This window comes from Euphorbia lathyris, chromosome 2 (assembly GCF_963576675.1).
Source record: "Euphorbia lathyris chromosome 2, ddEupLath1.1, whole genome shotgun sequence".
NCBI classification, from domain to species: Eukaryota; Viridiplantae; Streptophyta; class Magnoliopsida; order Malpighiales; family Euphorbiaceae; genus Euphorbia; species Euphorbia lathyris.
The window spans coordinates 111,342,438-111,354,909 of record NC_088911.1 but is presented as its reverse complement, the minus strand read 5'-3'; the positions used below and the strand labels follow the sequence as shown (position 1 = coordinate 111,354,909).

The 12,472-nt window shown below is 35.2% G+C and overlaps 2 protein-coding genes across 3 annotated transcripts; one reads left to right on the top strand and one right to left on the bottom strand.

Moving 5' to 3' along the window:
- Window positions 1-4,133: 4,133 nt before the first annotated feature.
- On the top strand, window positions 4,134-6,380 carry LOC136220979 (pentatricopeptide repeat-containing protein At3g12770-like). Its single transcript, XM_066008853.1, has one exon. It carries the CDS (start codon window positions 4,155-4,157, stop codon window positions 6,039-6,041), a length of 1,887 nt encoding a protein of 628 aa, XP_065864925.1. The 5' UTR covers window positions 4,134-4,154; the 3' UTR covers window positions 6,042-6,380.
- Window positions 6,381-7,812: 1,432 nt separating this feature from the next.
- On the bottom strand, window positions 7,813-11,351 carry LOC136219453 (probable folate-biopterin transporter 8, chloroplastic). Of its 2 annotated transcripts, none has more exons than XM_066006864.1 (2): window positions 10,438-11,351; window positions 7,813-9,499 (listed from the first exon to the last, which is right to left on the bottom strand). In XM_066006864.1, exons 1-2 carry the CDS (start codon window positions 10,943-10,945, stop codon window positions 8,349-8,351), a joined length of 1,659 nt encoding a protein of 552 aa, XP_065862936.1. In that variant the 5' UTR covers window positions 10,946-11,351; the 3' UTR covers window positions 7,813-8,348. The 2 variants fall into 2 exon arrangements, with proteins under 2 accessions (XP_065862936.1, XP_065862937.1); XM_066006865.1 differs by having other exon boundaries at window positions 7,813-9,488; window positions 10,438-10,860.
- Window positions 11,352-12,472: the final 1,121 nt, after the last annotated feature.

Genomic DNA, 12,472 nt, shown 5'->3' with positions numbered 1-12,472 from the left:
AAAAAGTAAGTTTTTACTTTTTGCTTTCTTCAATCTACTTTTCTTAGAAACAAAATTCCGAGAAATGTCTAAAATTCTCCAATGTTTAAGAGTACTTCTTCAAACTTCAGGGAGAAATCTAGTGATAAGGCTCAGACATCCAAAAAGTATTAAGAAGTTATGAGTGGGGCGAAGGAAATGTTACTTCAAATAATTGATTTTTCAAGCTCGAGCAGTTCACACATGTTGCTTGTTTCCCATAAGAGAAACCCGTTAAGCGAACAAAGTATTTTTTGCTCATAGTGGTGTTTTTCTTGAAAAGGAATCCATTCTCAAGGAAGATAGTGGGAGCACGATTGAACTTGAAGAAGTTCAAACCTTAGAAGCTCCTCTAAAGGAAAGGTTGGAGATTAAGGCGAAAGCACTTAGAATGGTGCACTTTGCCCCAATTGCACAAGAACTGAGATGATTTGGTAGGATCCGACAAGAGCTAGAAAGATATGGCATGCTTGTAAACATATAGGATATGTGAACATCATTTGGGTTTCGTCGCGGATCCTTAGACAAAGCCTTTAGCACAACATCAATATGATATGCATGTTAGATCCATGGGGATTAGGCCCATGCCTAGTTGGAATTAGTGCAAGTGGAATATTGTTAGTGTATACCCTAGTCCCAAGACATTGTAACTTTAATGATTCAATTAATAAAGAAAATGCATTAATCTATTTTGGTTTATTTATCTTGTCCAAGTAAAACTTTAAATAGAATATCCATGTTTGTCGGGTTGAGGACTTGGGCAAGTGAAACCATGAGGCAATAAGATACTATAATAAAGCATCCCTGATTTGTTCTTATCGTGGGAATGATAATGAACTAAAAACTAGTGCGTCTTAATTGTGATGGTGTTTCACCGGTCATATACATTGGATGTCAGAGTAGGGGCACAATGAGACTTATAAAATAGTAAGCATTGGATTGATCCGCTTATGAGAGCACCACATAGTCTCATGTGTCATAGATGTGACTTAGTAGAATTTATATTGGAATCCTCATGCTAAGTTCACTATGGGGCCTAGATGAGACAGTATGCACTTTGATTATCCACCTAACAGGCCTGTGGTTGGGTGCCAATTATGGATTTAGTTAGTTGTTACTATGGATTATGCTTAGAAACTATAAGCAAAGCGAATGGATCGTTACTTGCTTGTGGGTGAGAGGAAATCACCAGCCACTTGATTAGTCGTTCCCAAATGATTCAGTAGATAATATTGATCATTGAAACTAATTGGTTCACTGGGAGATCAAGGAAAGACTTAACATCAGATGAGGGTGATGGAACCATGTCTCGTGTTAGGAACGAATATCACATCAATGGATGGTATAATATTACCATTAGGTTCTTGTTCTTACATATGAGATATCCAATCGAGTCTGAATGGTCATATAAACTTGTTAAATTCTGTCTATGATTTTAGTGCCTTATGATGGGTTCAGAAGGCCTATTACTGAAGTTAAATGGACCTACATATTGCATATAAAAAGTGTTTAGCTAGAACATACAAAGATTGTTCGGAGATAAACATAATTGTTATTTATATTCTAAATTAATTAGTATTGTTGGACTCGGATTAAAAAGTTTATTTTTAATTAGATTAAATTTAAGTCCAAATCTAAACCCATCATTGGAAAATTCCGTACTAGGGTTATATATATATATATATATATATATATATATATATATATATATATATATATATAGTTATAAGGATATAATTTAGTTTCATTTAATTTAGAATCAAAATCAAAATAAATCCAAAAGATATTAGGATATATTTTATTTGATTTTATAATTAAATGAAAAAATAAAATTATATTAAATGAAAAAATAAATCTAAGGTTTTATGAGAGGCAATTTGACTAATATCTTTTCCACCCACCGCACTCTTTTGACATTTATGCCCTTGTCATAATTTTTTTATCAAAAACCAAAACTTTTTTTTCCTCTCTTTTTCTCCCAAGCCTAAAAACCCGAATTGGACGAAAATGGACCCGAGCATTCCCGAAGACCATGATTTCGAACACGAGGTAATCCTACGATATAAATTTAAATTAAAATTTCGTTTTTTGAATTTCAAATTTTTTTTTTTGGCCTAAACGGGCAGCGCGCACCGTTCCACCGTACGGTGGAACGGATGCGCCGCTCGTTCCGCCGTAAGGCGGAACGAGCATGGCTCTCGTTCCACCGTACGGTGGAACGATTGCACCTTTCGTTCCACCGTACGGTGGAACGAGAGCGCCGTTCGTTCCACCTTACAGTGGAACGAACGGCCGTGCCGTGCCGTTTCCACCACGGGTGGAAGGGGCAGTTCGTCCGTTCCACCCGTGGTGGAATCGGCATGGCGATTCCGTTTACCTTATATTCATATGGGTTCCGCTTCCGATTCGGAGGCGGAACCCATGATTTTTGAGTAATTTAAAAAAAAAACTTAACGGAGATTTCATGAAGCCTTTACCCGCTCCTGGCTTTGGCAGCATGTTGTTTTAGGTCGGGTTTTTTGAAAAACCAAAAAGCTAGAGAGAATTTGAGATTTTTGAATTTTTGAGTTTAAATTATGAGGAGGACAAAATTGTTAAAAAAAATGCGGTAGGTGGAAAAAATATTGCGGTATATAGCAGCGCACTTTTAGAAAGAAACTATAAAAATGAAGCTTTTAAGGTTTTATCCTTAAGCCAATTTTTGTGCAAATTAGATTGTGTTCTTTGCAACACCAAAAAAAGAGTAAACATAATTTTTGTTACTGAATCAAGCTTAACTAGCTTATGGATTTAACTTTAGTTGAAGTCTTCACGTGTGTGATCATAGAAGGAGTTCACTTTTAATTCTTGATCACGTCAAACTTGACATCAAAATATATACTCAATTTGACTAAAAATAGTACTACCTCTGTTTCATATTACATGTCTTTTTAGAGATTTTTTTTTTGTTTCATATTACATGTCATTTTATATGATCAGTACACGTTAAGTCATCTTTTTTTCTGCTATAAAATGCGAGTTTACGGAAATTAATTAAAATAATAGACTTATTATAGAATAAATAAATATTAGAATCAATAAATAAGGGATAACAACGTCTTTTTTCCAATATCCTTAATCTCTATACAATTCTCTAAAAAGACATGTAATATGAAACGGAGGAAGTATCATTTTTCTTACCTTTTCATCCTTAATAACTTTAGGTGATTATATTGTTTTTCCGTCTTATTTTCTAATTTGTAAAACTCAATAGCTCACTCCCTAAGGTCTAAACGCGAAGTTTGGGGTTATGTCCCTCCCTCCTTCTTTGTATTGCCCTTGCATAGTTTAATAAAGCTCTCCTTTGATTGTAATAAAAAATTAAAAAAAATTAAAAAAAATAAAAAAAATAAAAAACTATCTACCTCCATCTACCTAGGGGTGAGCATGGTCCGGTTTGGTTCAAAAATCAAACCAAACCAAATTGGACTGAACCAAATTACCCCTATTTTTTAAGATCAAACCAAATTATAATTCGGTTTGGTCTGGATCGAACCAAATTATTTTGATCCGGTCCGGTTTGGTTCATGCTTGGACCAAACAAAGCACTAGATACCTATAACTATTTATACCTTCACTAACTAAACAATTATATAAAGAAAATAATCATATAATTAGTTTTTCTTTTGTATATATAATTAGTTGAGAGACAAAAAACATGTTTAATTGTTTTTTCTTTTCTATATATAATTAGTTAATTAATTTAAAACCTTAAAATTAAGAGTAGTACATATTCTATTTCGGTATGGTTTTATTCGGTTTTGGACCGGACCAAACCGAACCGAACCGAAAACCAAAATAACTTAAAAATTAGGACCGAACCAAACCAAAATATAATTTGGTTCGGTTTTTTTGGTCTTTGGGTTTTCAGTTCGGCTCTGCTCACCCCTACATTCACCTGGTTTTGGTTGGGCCAAACCTGATCAGATCCAACCATTCAAACCCAAATTGCCAAACAGTGCTGTTCAAACTTCAAAATGGATACCCGTCCAAAAATCCATTTGACCCGACCCAGTGCGAATCTTATATAAATGAATTGACCCGAATAGACCTGTGAATAATCACCCGCCAAAAATCAAACCAAATTGTAGCTCTAAATGATCCTACTCTCCCCCTTGAAGACATTAACCTCTCGTTTTTACCATTCCGCCACTCCGTTATCTCTTCCTCGAGATCTTCTCCATTTGCTTCAGCTTTCAATTACCCATAACTCTCTACAACTCACCCGTCAATGCCATGCTCGAATTGTGCTTTTTGGTCTCTCTCAAAATTCCTTTTTAGCTACAAAACTCATCTCAACATATGCTGTTTGCGGTATCCCAATTGATGCTCAACTCATTTTCAACTCGCTTGAAGAAAAGAGCGTTTATTCTTGGAATTCCCTGATTAATGGTTATGTTAAAAACCAGGCATATGATGAAGCTTTTCATCAGTTTTTCACAATGTGCTGTTCCGGTGTGTCGCCGGATGATTATACCCTTGCCACTTTGTCCAAGGTTTGTTGTGAGATTGGTGATCTAAATGTAGGTAGACTGATTCATGGAAAAAGTGTGAAAATTGGGAGTGATTTGGATGTTACCGTTGGCAATTCTCTTATGTCTATGTACAGTAAGTGTGGGGATTTAGGAGAATGCTTGAAACTGTTTGATGAAATGCCTGAGAGAAATGTTCGTTCTTGGAATATCGTTATAGCAGGATTTGGAGATATGGGGGATCGTAATTTCAATAACAAAATTTTAAGATTCGTGACGAGTATGCAAATCGAAGGGTTGAAACCCGATGCATTTACAGTCTCAAGTCTTTTGCTTTTGTGTAATTATGATACTGAGAAACCAGATTATGGAAGGGAGCTCCATGGGTTTATAGTGAGATTTGAATTGGGTTGGGGATTCATCTCAGGTTCAGATATTCATTTGGGATGTTGTTTGATTGATATGTATTCAAGGATTAAGAAAGTTGATTACGGTAGGCGAGTTTTCGATCGAATGAAAAGGAAAAACGTTTATGCTTGGACAGCAATGATAAATGGTTATGTGCAAAATGGGGATCCGGAAGAAGCAATGGCTCTTTTTCGTGAAATGCAGCTGAAAGATAGAGTAGAACCTAATAGAGTATCACTAGTGAGTGCTCTTCCTGCTTGTAGCTCACTTGCTGGTTTAACAGGTGGGAAGCAAATTCATGCATATGCAATTAAGAAACAATTGACTTATGATGCATCTTTATGCAATGCTTTGATTGACATGTATTCTAAGTGTGGCAACTTGAATTATGCAAGAAGAATATTTGAGGATGGATCTTTTTGTAGAGATGCGATCTCATGGAGTTCAATGATATCTGGATATGGATTACATGGAAAGGGAAAGGAATCTGTGTTCATATATGATAAGATGCTTCAACTGGGAAATAACCCCGACACGATAACACTAGTAGGGATTCTTTCCGCTTGTGGAAGGTCAGGACTGGTAGATGAAGGTCTTCGTATCTACAACTCCGCAATAAGAGAATATGGAATTAAGCCAACAGTCGAGGTTTGCGCTTGCGTTGTCGATATGTTAGGTAAATCAGGGCAGCTTCCGGAGGCATTGAACTTCATTAGAACAATGCCTATGAAACCCGGTCCAAGTATATGGGGTGCTCTTGTTAGTGCTTCCATTATGCATGGAAATTCTGAGATGCAAGAGCTTGCTTATGGGTTCCTAGTTAAGTTAGAGCCTGAGAATCCCTCAAATTATATCTCACTCTCAAATGTGCATGCTTTTGCTAGAAGATGGGATGTTGTAGCGGAGGTGAGAACAGTAATGAAAGAGATGGGCTTAAGGAAAATTCCTGGGTGCAGTTGGATAACCATTAGCAACACAACACATTGTTTTTATGCTACTGATAAGGCACATCCTTGTTCTAACTCAATCTATGAAATGCTGAACAGTCTAATACTATTGATGAAGGGAGTTGATCCTTCTCTTGATTTTCAAATGATGATGTAGATATTAATTTGTCGAGGAAGTGCTACGAGTTGTGAGAATTGGCTAAAGGGTTCACCGTAAGGCCCAAGCTGCCCGACGGACGCATGTGTCTGCCCAGTGTGATGCAAGGAGCTGTGAAGAACTCCGAGAATCTGCAAGAAGAGCCTGGACAACAGGCCCCAAGCACGCCTACCAGAATAGGCCAAAAACCTTCTGGAAGCGTTGGGATGGTTGATCCTAGATATATGAAATTTTGGTCTTTTAACTTTCGGTCCGGCTAACCTATGCCATAAGGCATAGGATAAAACATAATTAATACACTTTTTTTATTCAAAAGATGTTTAGTTTTTCTAGGTAATCATGTGCAATTAATAAAACATAATTAACTCACTCATTAGAATTTTAATAAAAAAACTCATACATATATGGGTAATTAATTTATTAGTCCCTATATTTAGACAAAAACACACTGTTTAGTCACTGTGTTTTAAAAAACACACTGTTTAGTCCATGTGTTTTAAAAAACACACAGTAAGGTCTCTAACATGTTTCTCGATGACCTTAACGTTTTTCTTGGTGAACCGTTTAGTCCATACCGTTTTCTAAACGGTAAATTTTTTTAACAAACAGACGGAAAGACTAAACAGTTCACCGAGAAAAGGGTTAGGAACCTTACCGTGTGTTTTTTAAAATACGAGGACTAACTCACTCATTAGAACTTTAATAAAAAAAAAACTCATGCATATATGGGTAATTAATTTATTAGTCTCTATATTTTGATAAAAATACACTGTTTAGTCACTGTGTTTTAAAAAACACACTGTTTATCCATGTGTTTTAAAAAACACACAGTAAGGTCCCTAACCTTTTTTCTCGATGACCTTAACATTTTTCTTGGTAAACTGTTTAGTCCCTACCGTTTTCTAAACGGTAAAAAAATTTAATAAACAGACGGAAAAACTAAACAGTTCATCAAGAAAAAGGTTAGGAACCTTACTGTGTGTTTTTGAAAATACGAGAACTAACTCACTCATTAGAACTTTAATAAAAAAACTCATGCATATATGAGTAATTAATTTATTAGTCCCTATATTTTGATGAAAACACACTGTTTAGTCACTGTGTTTTAAAAAAACGTACTGTTATGTCCATGTGTTTTAAAAAACATACAGTAAGGTTCCTAACCTTTTTCTCGATGACCTTAACGTGTCTCTTGGTGAACTGGTTAGTCCCTACCGTTTTCCTAAACGATAAAAAATTTAACAAACAGACGGAAAGACTAAACAGTTCATCGAGAAAAAGGTTAGAAATCTTACCGTGTGTTTTTGAAAATACGAGGACAAAACAGTATGTTTTTTAAAATATTAGGACTAATAAAATAATTACCCTTTGGTGGAATTTTGGAGCTTTACCGCCCCAAAACAAAAGTAATTAATATCTCTGAAATAGCATAATTAATACCTAGGATCTTACTCTTACTTTTACTTTTTTCAACATAATTAATAGATAAACCTGTGCCTTATGGCACAGGTTAGATTAAGCGTTTAACTTTTATCAACTCTAATAAGTGGTTCTAATTATTTTTTCCATTGGTAACATGTTGAATACCAAAACTTCATTTCTGTTTCTTAGTAGGTAGAGGCATTCTAGCATAATAATTCTTGCTACAGTTTGTCATTCTGAAAATATTGTTACTCCGGGGGAGGCTATGTTGCTTTGTTAATGCTCTCTATGATTTTATTAAGGTTGTAAATTTTCCATGATATAACAGCATCCAAATGAACACCAGAAAGACGCCCAGCAAATGGGGGGCTTCTAATCTATTGGTTTGCTAAAATTGCTTGAAATTTAATCAGTGACCACCGGTGCTTTTAACCTACTACATAATACATGAATTTCTAATAACAAAACAAGAGCTCTCCGCCAAGTGAGTGAGTTGAACATAAAGCGGAAAGAGATGGTATAATTCACTCAGCTACCTTCATGCTTCATGGCCATTCCTCAAATCAGCTGGATTTAATCATTTCAATTAGGCATTACGACTATGGTAATCAAGCTTAATTCCAGAAGGAACCATACAAGGCAGCTCTTGATACCCATTGTTTATGCTGTGTATATATCTACCTATCTCGGGGGGAAGTCTTAAATCATTCAACAGGCAATTTCAATCTCTGTTCTTGCTGATATAACTGTTGCTGCCTTTTGTCACCTGACCTTCTCGGCCAGCTGATCATTCCAGCAGCAAACAACAAAATTTCAGCTGTTCCAAAATTTCACCTCTTGCTATAAAAGAAAGTACTACTGCTGCTCCTAGTAAACCATGTATCTCTATGCCTCCGATTCTGATTCTCTTTCTCGCCGATAAACATAAATGGAGCCTAATACTACTCTTCCAATCCTTCTATTCTTTCGAGTTCTTCTGCTCATTATTCTCCTTCTTTCCTTATCGATAATAGGTTGGGAAGGTACATACCTGATCCATCCCAGAGGCAGTAATGCTGCAATGAACTGTACCAAAATTCCAACAGGCAGGCTTGAGTAATCACCAGCTGTTATTCCCATTAGGGAAGCTAAGCCAACACCCAAAAACCCACTGACAATTGACGATAAACACAACGTTGATGCCAGGAAAGACGTAAGAGATCCTTCACAGCCCTTTGGACATAAATTTGCCAGTAGCACTGAAAAGGGTAGAAGCTTAAACTGTGCAAGAGTTTCTGCTAGACCCGAGAAACAACAAACAAATATCTCATTCGGAATTCCCAGTTTAAGATTGATCTGTCTCACCAGAATAAAATCAAGGAGAAGAGAAAAGGCGTACAGAAGCTGGACTGAAGCTATCAATTTCCTCATGGATAATTCTTTCCAGTAACGGTCATACAAAACAGTCAAGGAAAGAAGCATTAACTGTCCAATTACGCGTGACATTCCAATAATCAAAGGATCCAGATGCAGACATTGTGTTTGATAGCAAAAGATTGAACCCGAGAGAACTGGGACTGTGGCAATAGAAGCTACAACCCAAGAAAGAGGCCAAGAGATGGTGTCTTCACATAATGCCATTTTAAGATCACCAAGCTGTGTTTTGATATTTTCCCAGATTGATTTCTTTGCAAGCTGTTGCTGTGACGGTTGTGCTAAACCAAGAGAATCCTCCCTCACCGTTGATGAAATTGCCAGTTGAGCAGATAACAGACTGGCAAATATGAGAAACATTATATTCGGTGGTGCTTTCAGTAAGAAGAATCCACCAACTAAATTTCCGAGAATTCCACCTACAGCTGAAGCCATAAATGCATAGGACTGGAGGCCTCTCATTCTGTGCTTGTGACCATATTCTGCAACAAGAGCATCATTTGCAACTTCTGTGATTGAAGCACCAATATTACTAAGAAGGATGCACGACATAACTGTAGGAAGAGCTTGACGCACAACGGGAATCAATGCTAATGGCCCCCAAGATAAGACCTGCAACAAGACTGAGAAACCAATTCCTACGAGTTAGTCAATCAACAGACCTTAGGTCTCGTAAATTACCATGTTTTTTATCCTAGCTCTTAGGTCATACTTTGGGAATAAGCTTTTTAGTTACAAACTGTACTGCAACGGCAAGTCAAGTTACTTAATCTCCCTAATGCATCTTAGGTGTTTATTTGCATCAGAAACATAACATTATCAAGTCAACTAGAAACACACGAGTGAAAAAAAAAAATAAAGACTGCAAATTATAGAGAAAAGAAAAAAAGTTCTAATGATAATAAATATGAATATTTTCACAATTCCAAACCTCTTAATTCTGGCAACTTAACTCCAACTGCAATAAATGCTCAAAGTTGTTTAATTTTGAAGATAAATTATACAGTAATTGTTGATGGGATAAAGTTGTCAAAATTAAAAGTTCAGGTTCAAATTGCAAAAACTACTAGAAATTTTTTAGTATCTTATTTCAGAAGAAATAGAAACAAAACATAAAGTGGACAATTTGTTCTTAACAATATGAAATTTGTCTCCATATTCCCCAAATCTAAATATGGATTATTTGAAGATATAAATTTTAAATTTTAAATCTTTACTCAAACCATATTTGGCATATAACATAGAAAGTCTAATTCTGGGAAGAAAAAAAGTGAAAAGAGACAACAAACAAAAAGTTGCTTAATATTTCAGGAACCTTCAAAAGTAGTCCTACTAACGTGGACCAAGTTAAAATACACTATTCCCAGGAATCTGAGATGTGAAGCTGAGTGCACTTTACATTACCTGTTAGCAAACGGTTTGGACATGGAATCTGACAAAAAGAACTCTAAAGTGTGGATAAGAAAAAGGAGGAAAATCAATCCAAGGAAGGTATTCTAAACAGAGAATGCAACAGTAACATAAACATTAAACAAAAAAAGAGCTATGGATGCAAACTAACCTCCAATGAGAATATAAGGAATCCTATGAGAATTTCCAATATAAATAGCATCAGATAGAATTCCATAGAGAGGCTTAGCCACCATTGGGAAGTTACCAGAATGCTGCACAATTTGCAATAATGATGGGTGAAGATTAAGATAATGTGCCATGTGGAAGTTAAGAGCCAACCATGGAAAACACCTAAAACCCTGAATCCAATACCCAAAACCACATAATAGCCCCATTTGACTGCTACCCAATTGGGCAAAACTTCTCTTCTCCTCATATCCCCTGCTTGCATTCCCTTTCTGTGGAAAAACTGGACTTAGGGTTTCTATTCCAAAAAGATGGGTACTTGGCTTTGCAGGATTGTTGGTAGTTTTAGAATCTTTATTGTTCAAGAAACATTGAATTGGTCTCAAATGAAAGTTATATAACCTTGGAGGAGGAGGTAAACAAAACCTTGGATTTCCTGGAACGGTTGAGATAATTGGGTTTTTAGAAGTAGGTGAGGAATGAATAATCATGGTTAGTAACTCAGAATTATGTAATGTTTGACCCCAAAGAAACAAACTTTAAGATTGGGGAAAAGAGGGTGTACATAAAAAAAGAAAACCCAGTTAATGAATTGATGAAAGACGGAGAAAGAATGTAATAATTTAGGAAATGAAAGATCTAGAAACATGGAGGCAAGGGTTTTTGAACATAGGGGGAGGAGGAGAAGAGTATTCTAGGTGTGGGATACCTTAATTTGTTGGATGGCTAAAGGAGGAGGAGGATCTGAAAGGGGCCCAATAAAGGAAGGAAGTACAGAAGAGGACAGAGATGGTGGGGGGAAAGAGAGATGACGATTTGCGGAGTAGGACCGGGACAATTGAAGAGGTTTTATATGAACCGCAAGCTTGAAATTTCTGTCCAAATGGTAGGGGAGGATTAGATCCCTTTCCTACATCGATGTTTTCAAGAGATTAACCGTGTATAAAGCCATCTGGTAGAGAATTCTAGTTTAAATTCTGATTAGTGCATCTTCTTTTCAATGAATATTATACTCTACACTTTGGATAAAACAAAATAAATCTTAATCTAAAAAAGAAAAAAATAATAAGGATTTAATGGTGTTTAGTAAATGTAGATATAGCTCTTAATGTAACAATTTTAACCTACAAAATCTATTTGCCTTATTATAAATATATAATAAATGAAACCGTATCACATCTAAAAATTTATCATGTAATCTCAAACAATAACGTGTCATTATAATAGATTTTTTCATAACATTGTTTGGTTTAAAACTATTTTTAAAACTAGGAGGTGTTTGTTTCAGATTTTCGGAAGAACGTTAGCGTTTCACTCCAAACCGTAAGCAATATAGTATTTAGTTAGGTTTATATAACCACAGTGTTTAGTATTTTTTCTGAAAACTGCAACATTTTAAAGCTTTTCATAAACAGTTGTTTGTTATTGACAAAATTATCTTTTTTATTTCCATAAAATATGTTTCTTTTTTAACATTATTTATATTTTACAACATAATTTCCTGAAGAAAAATGTTTTATTGCATTCAATAAATTTTTATTTTATTTTATTATTTTTCATATAGATTATTTTTATTAATTTGTACAACATATTTTTTTATTTTATAATAGGATAAGGTGTAAAAATACCTCTAATATTTATAGCTATGAGCAATTTTATCCTTAACGTCTAAAATTGTGCAATTATACCCCTAATATTGGCAGCCAATAGCAATTTTACCTCTAACATTAATAAGTTGGGTCAATTTGAAAAATAATTTCACATGTGCATCATTTTATCATCATTAATAACAGATCACAAACATATATATTTTTTATTGATTAATTTAAAATATGTTCATATTAGACATCTGAGTTCTGGGGAATATTCTCTAGGCTTAGGGTCGCTGAGAACCTGGGTTTAAAAAGGTTGATTGTGGAATCTGACAACCTTGAAACTATTAAAGTTATCTCTGATAATAGAACCATTTGTTTAGGCAGTCAGAACTTATTAAAAAGGCTCAAAAGGTTAGTTTCCTC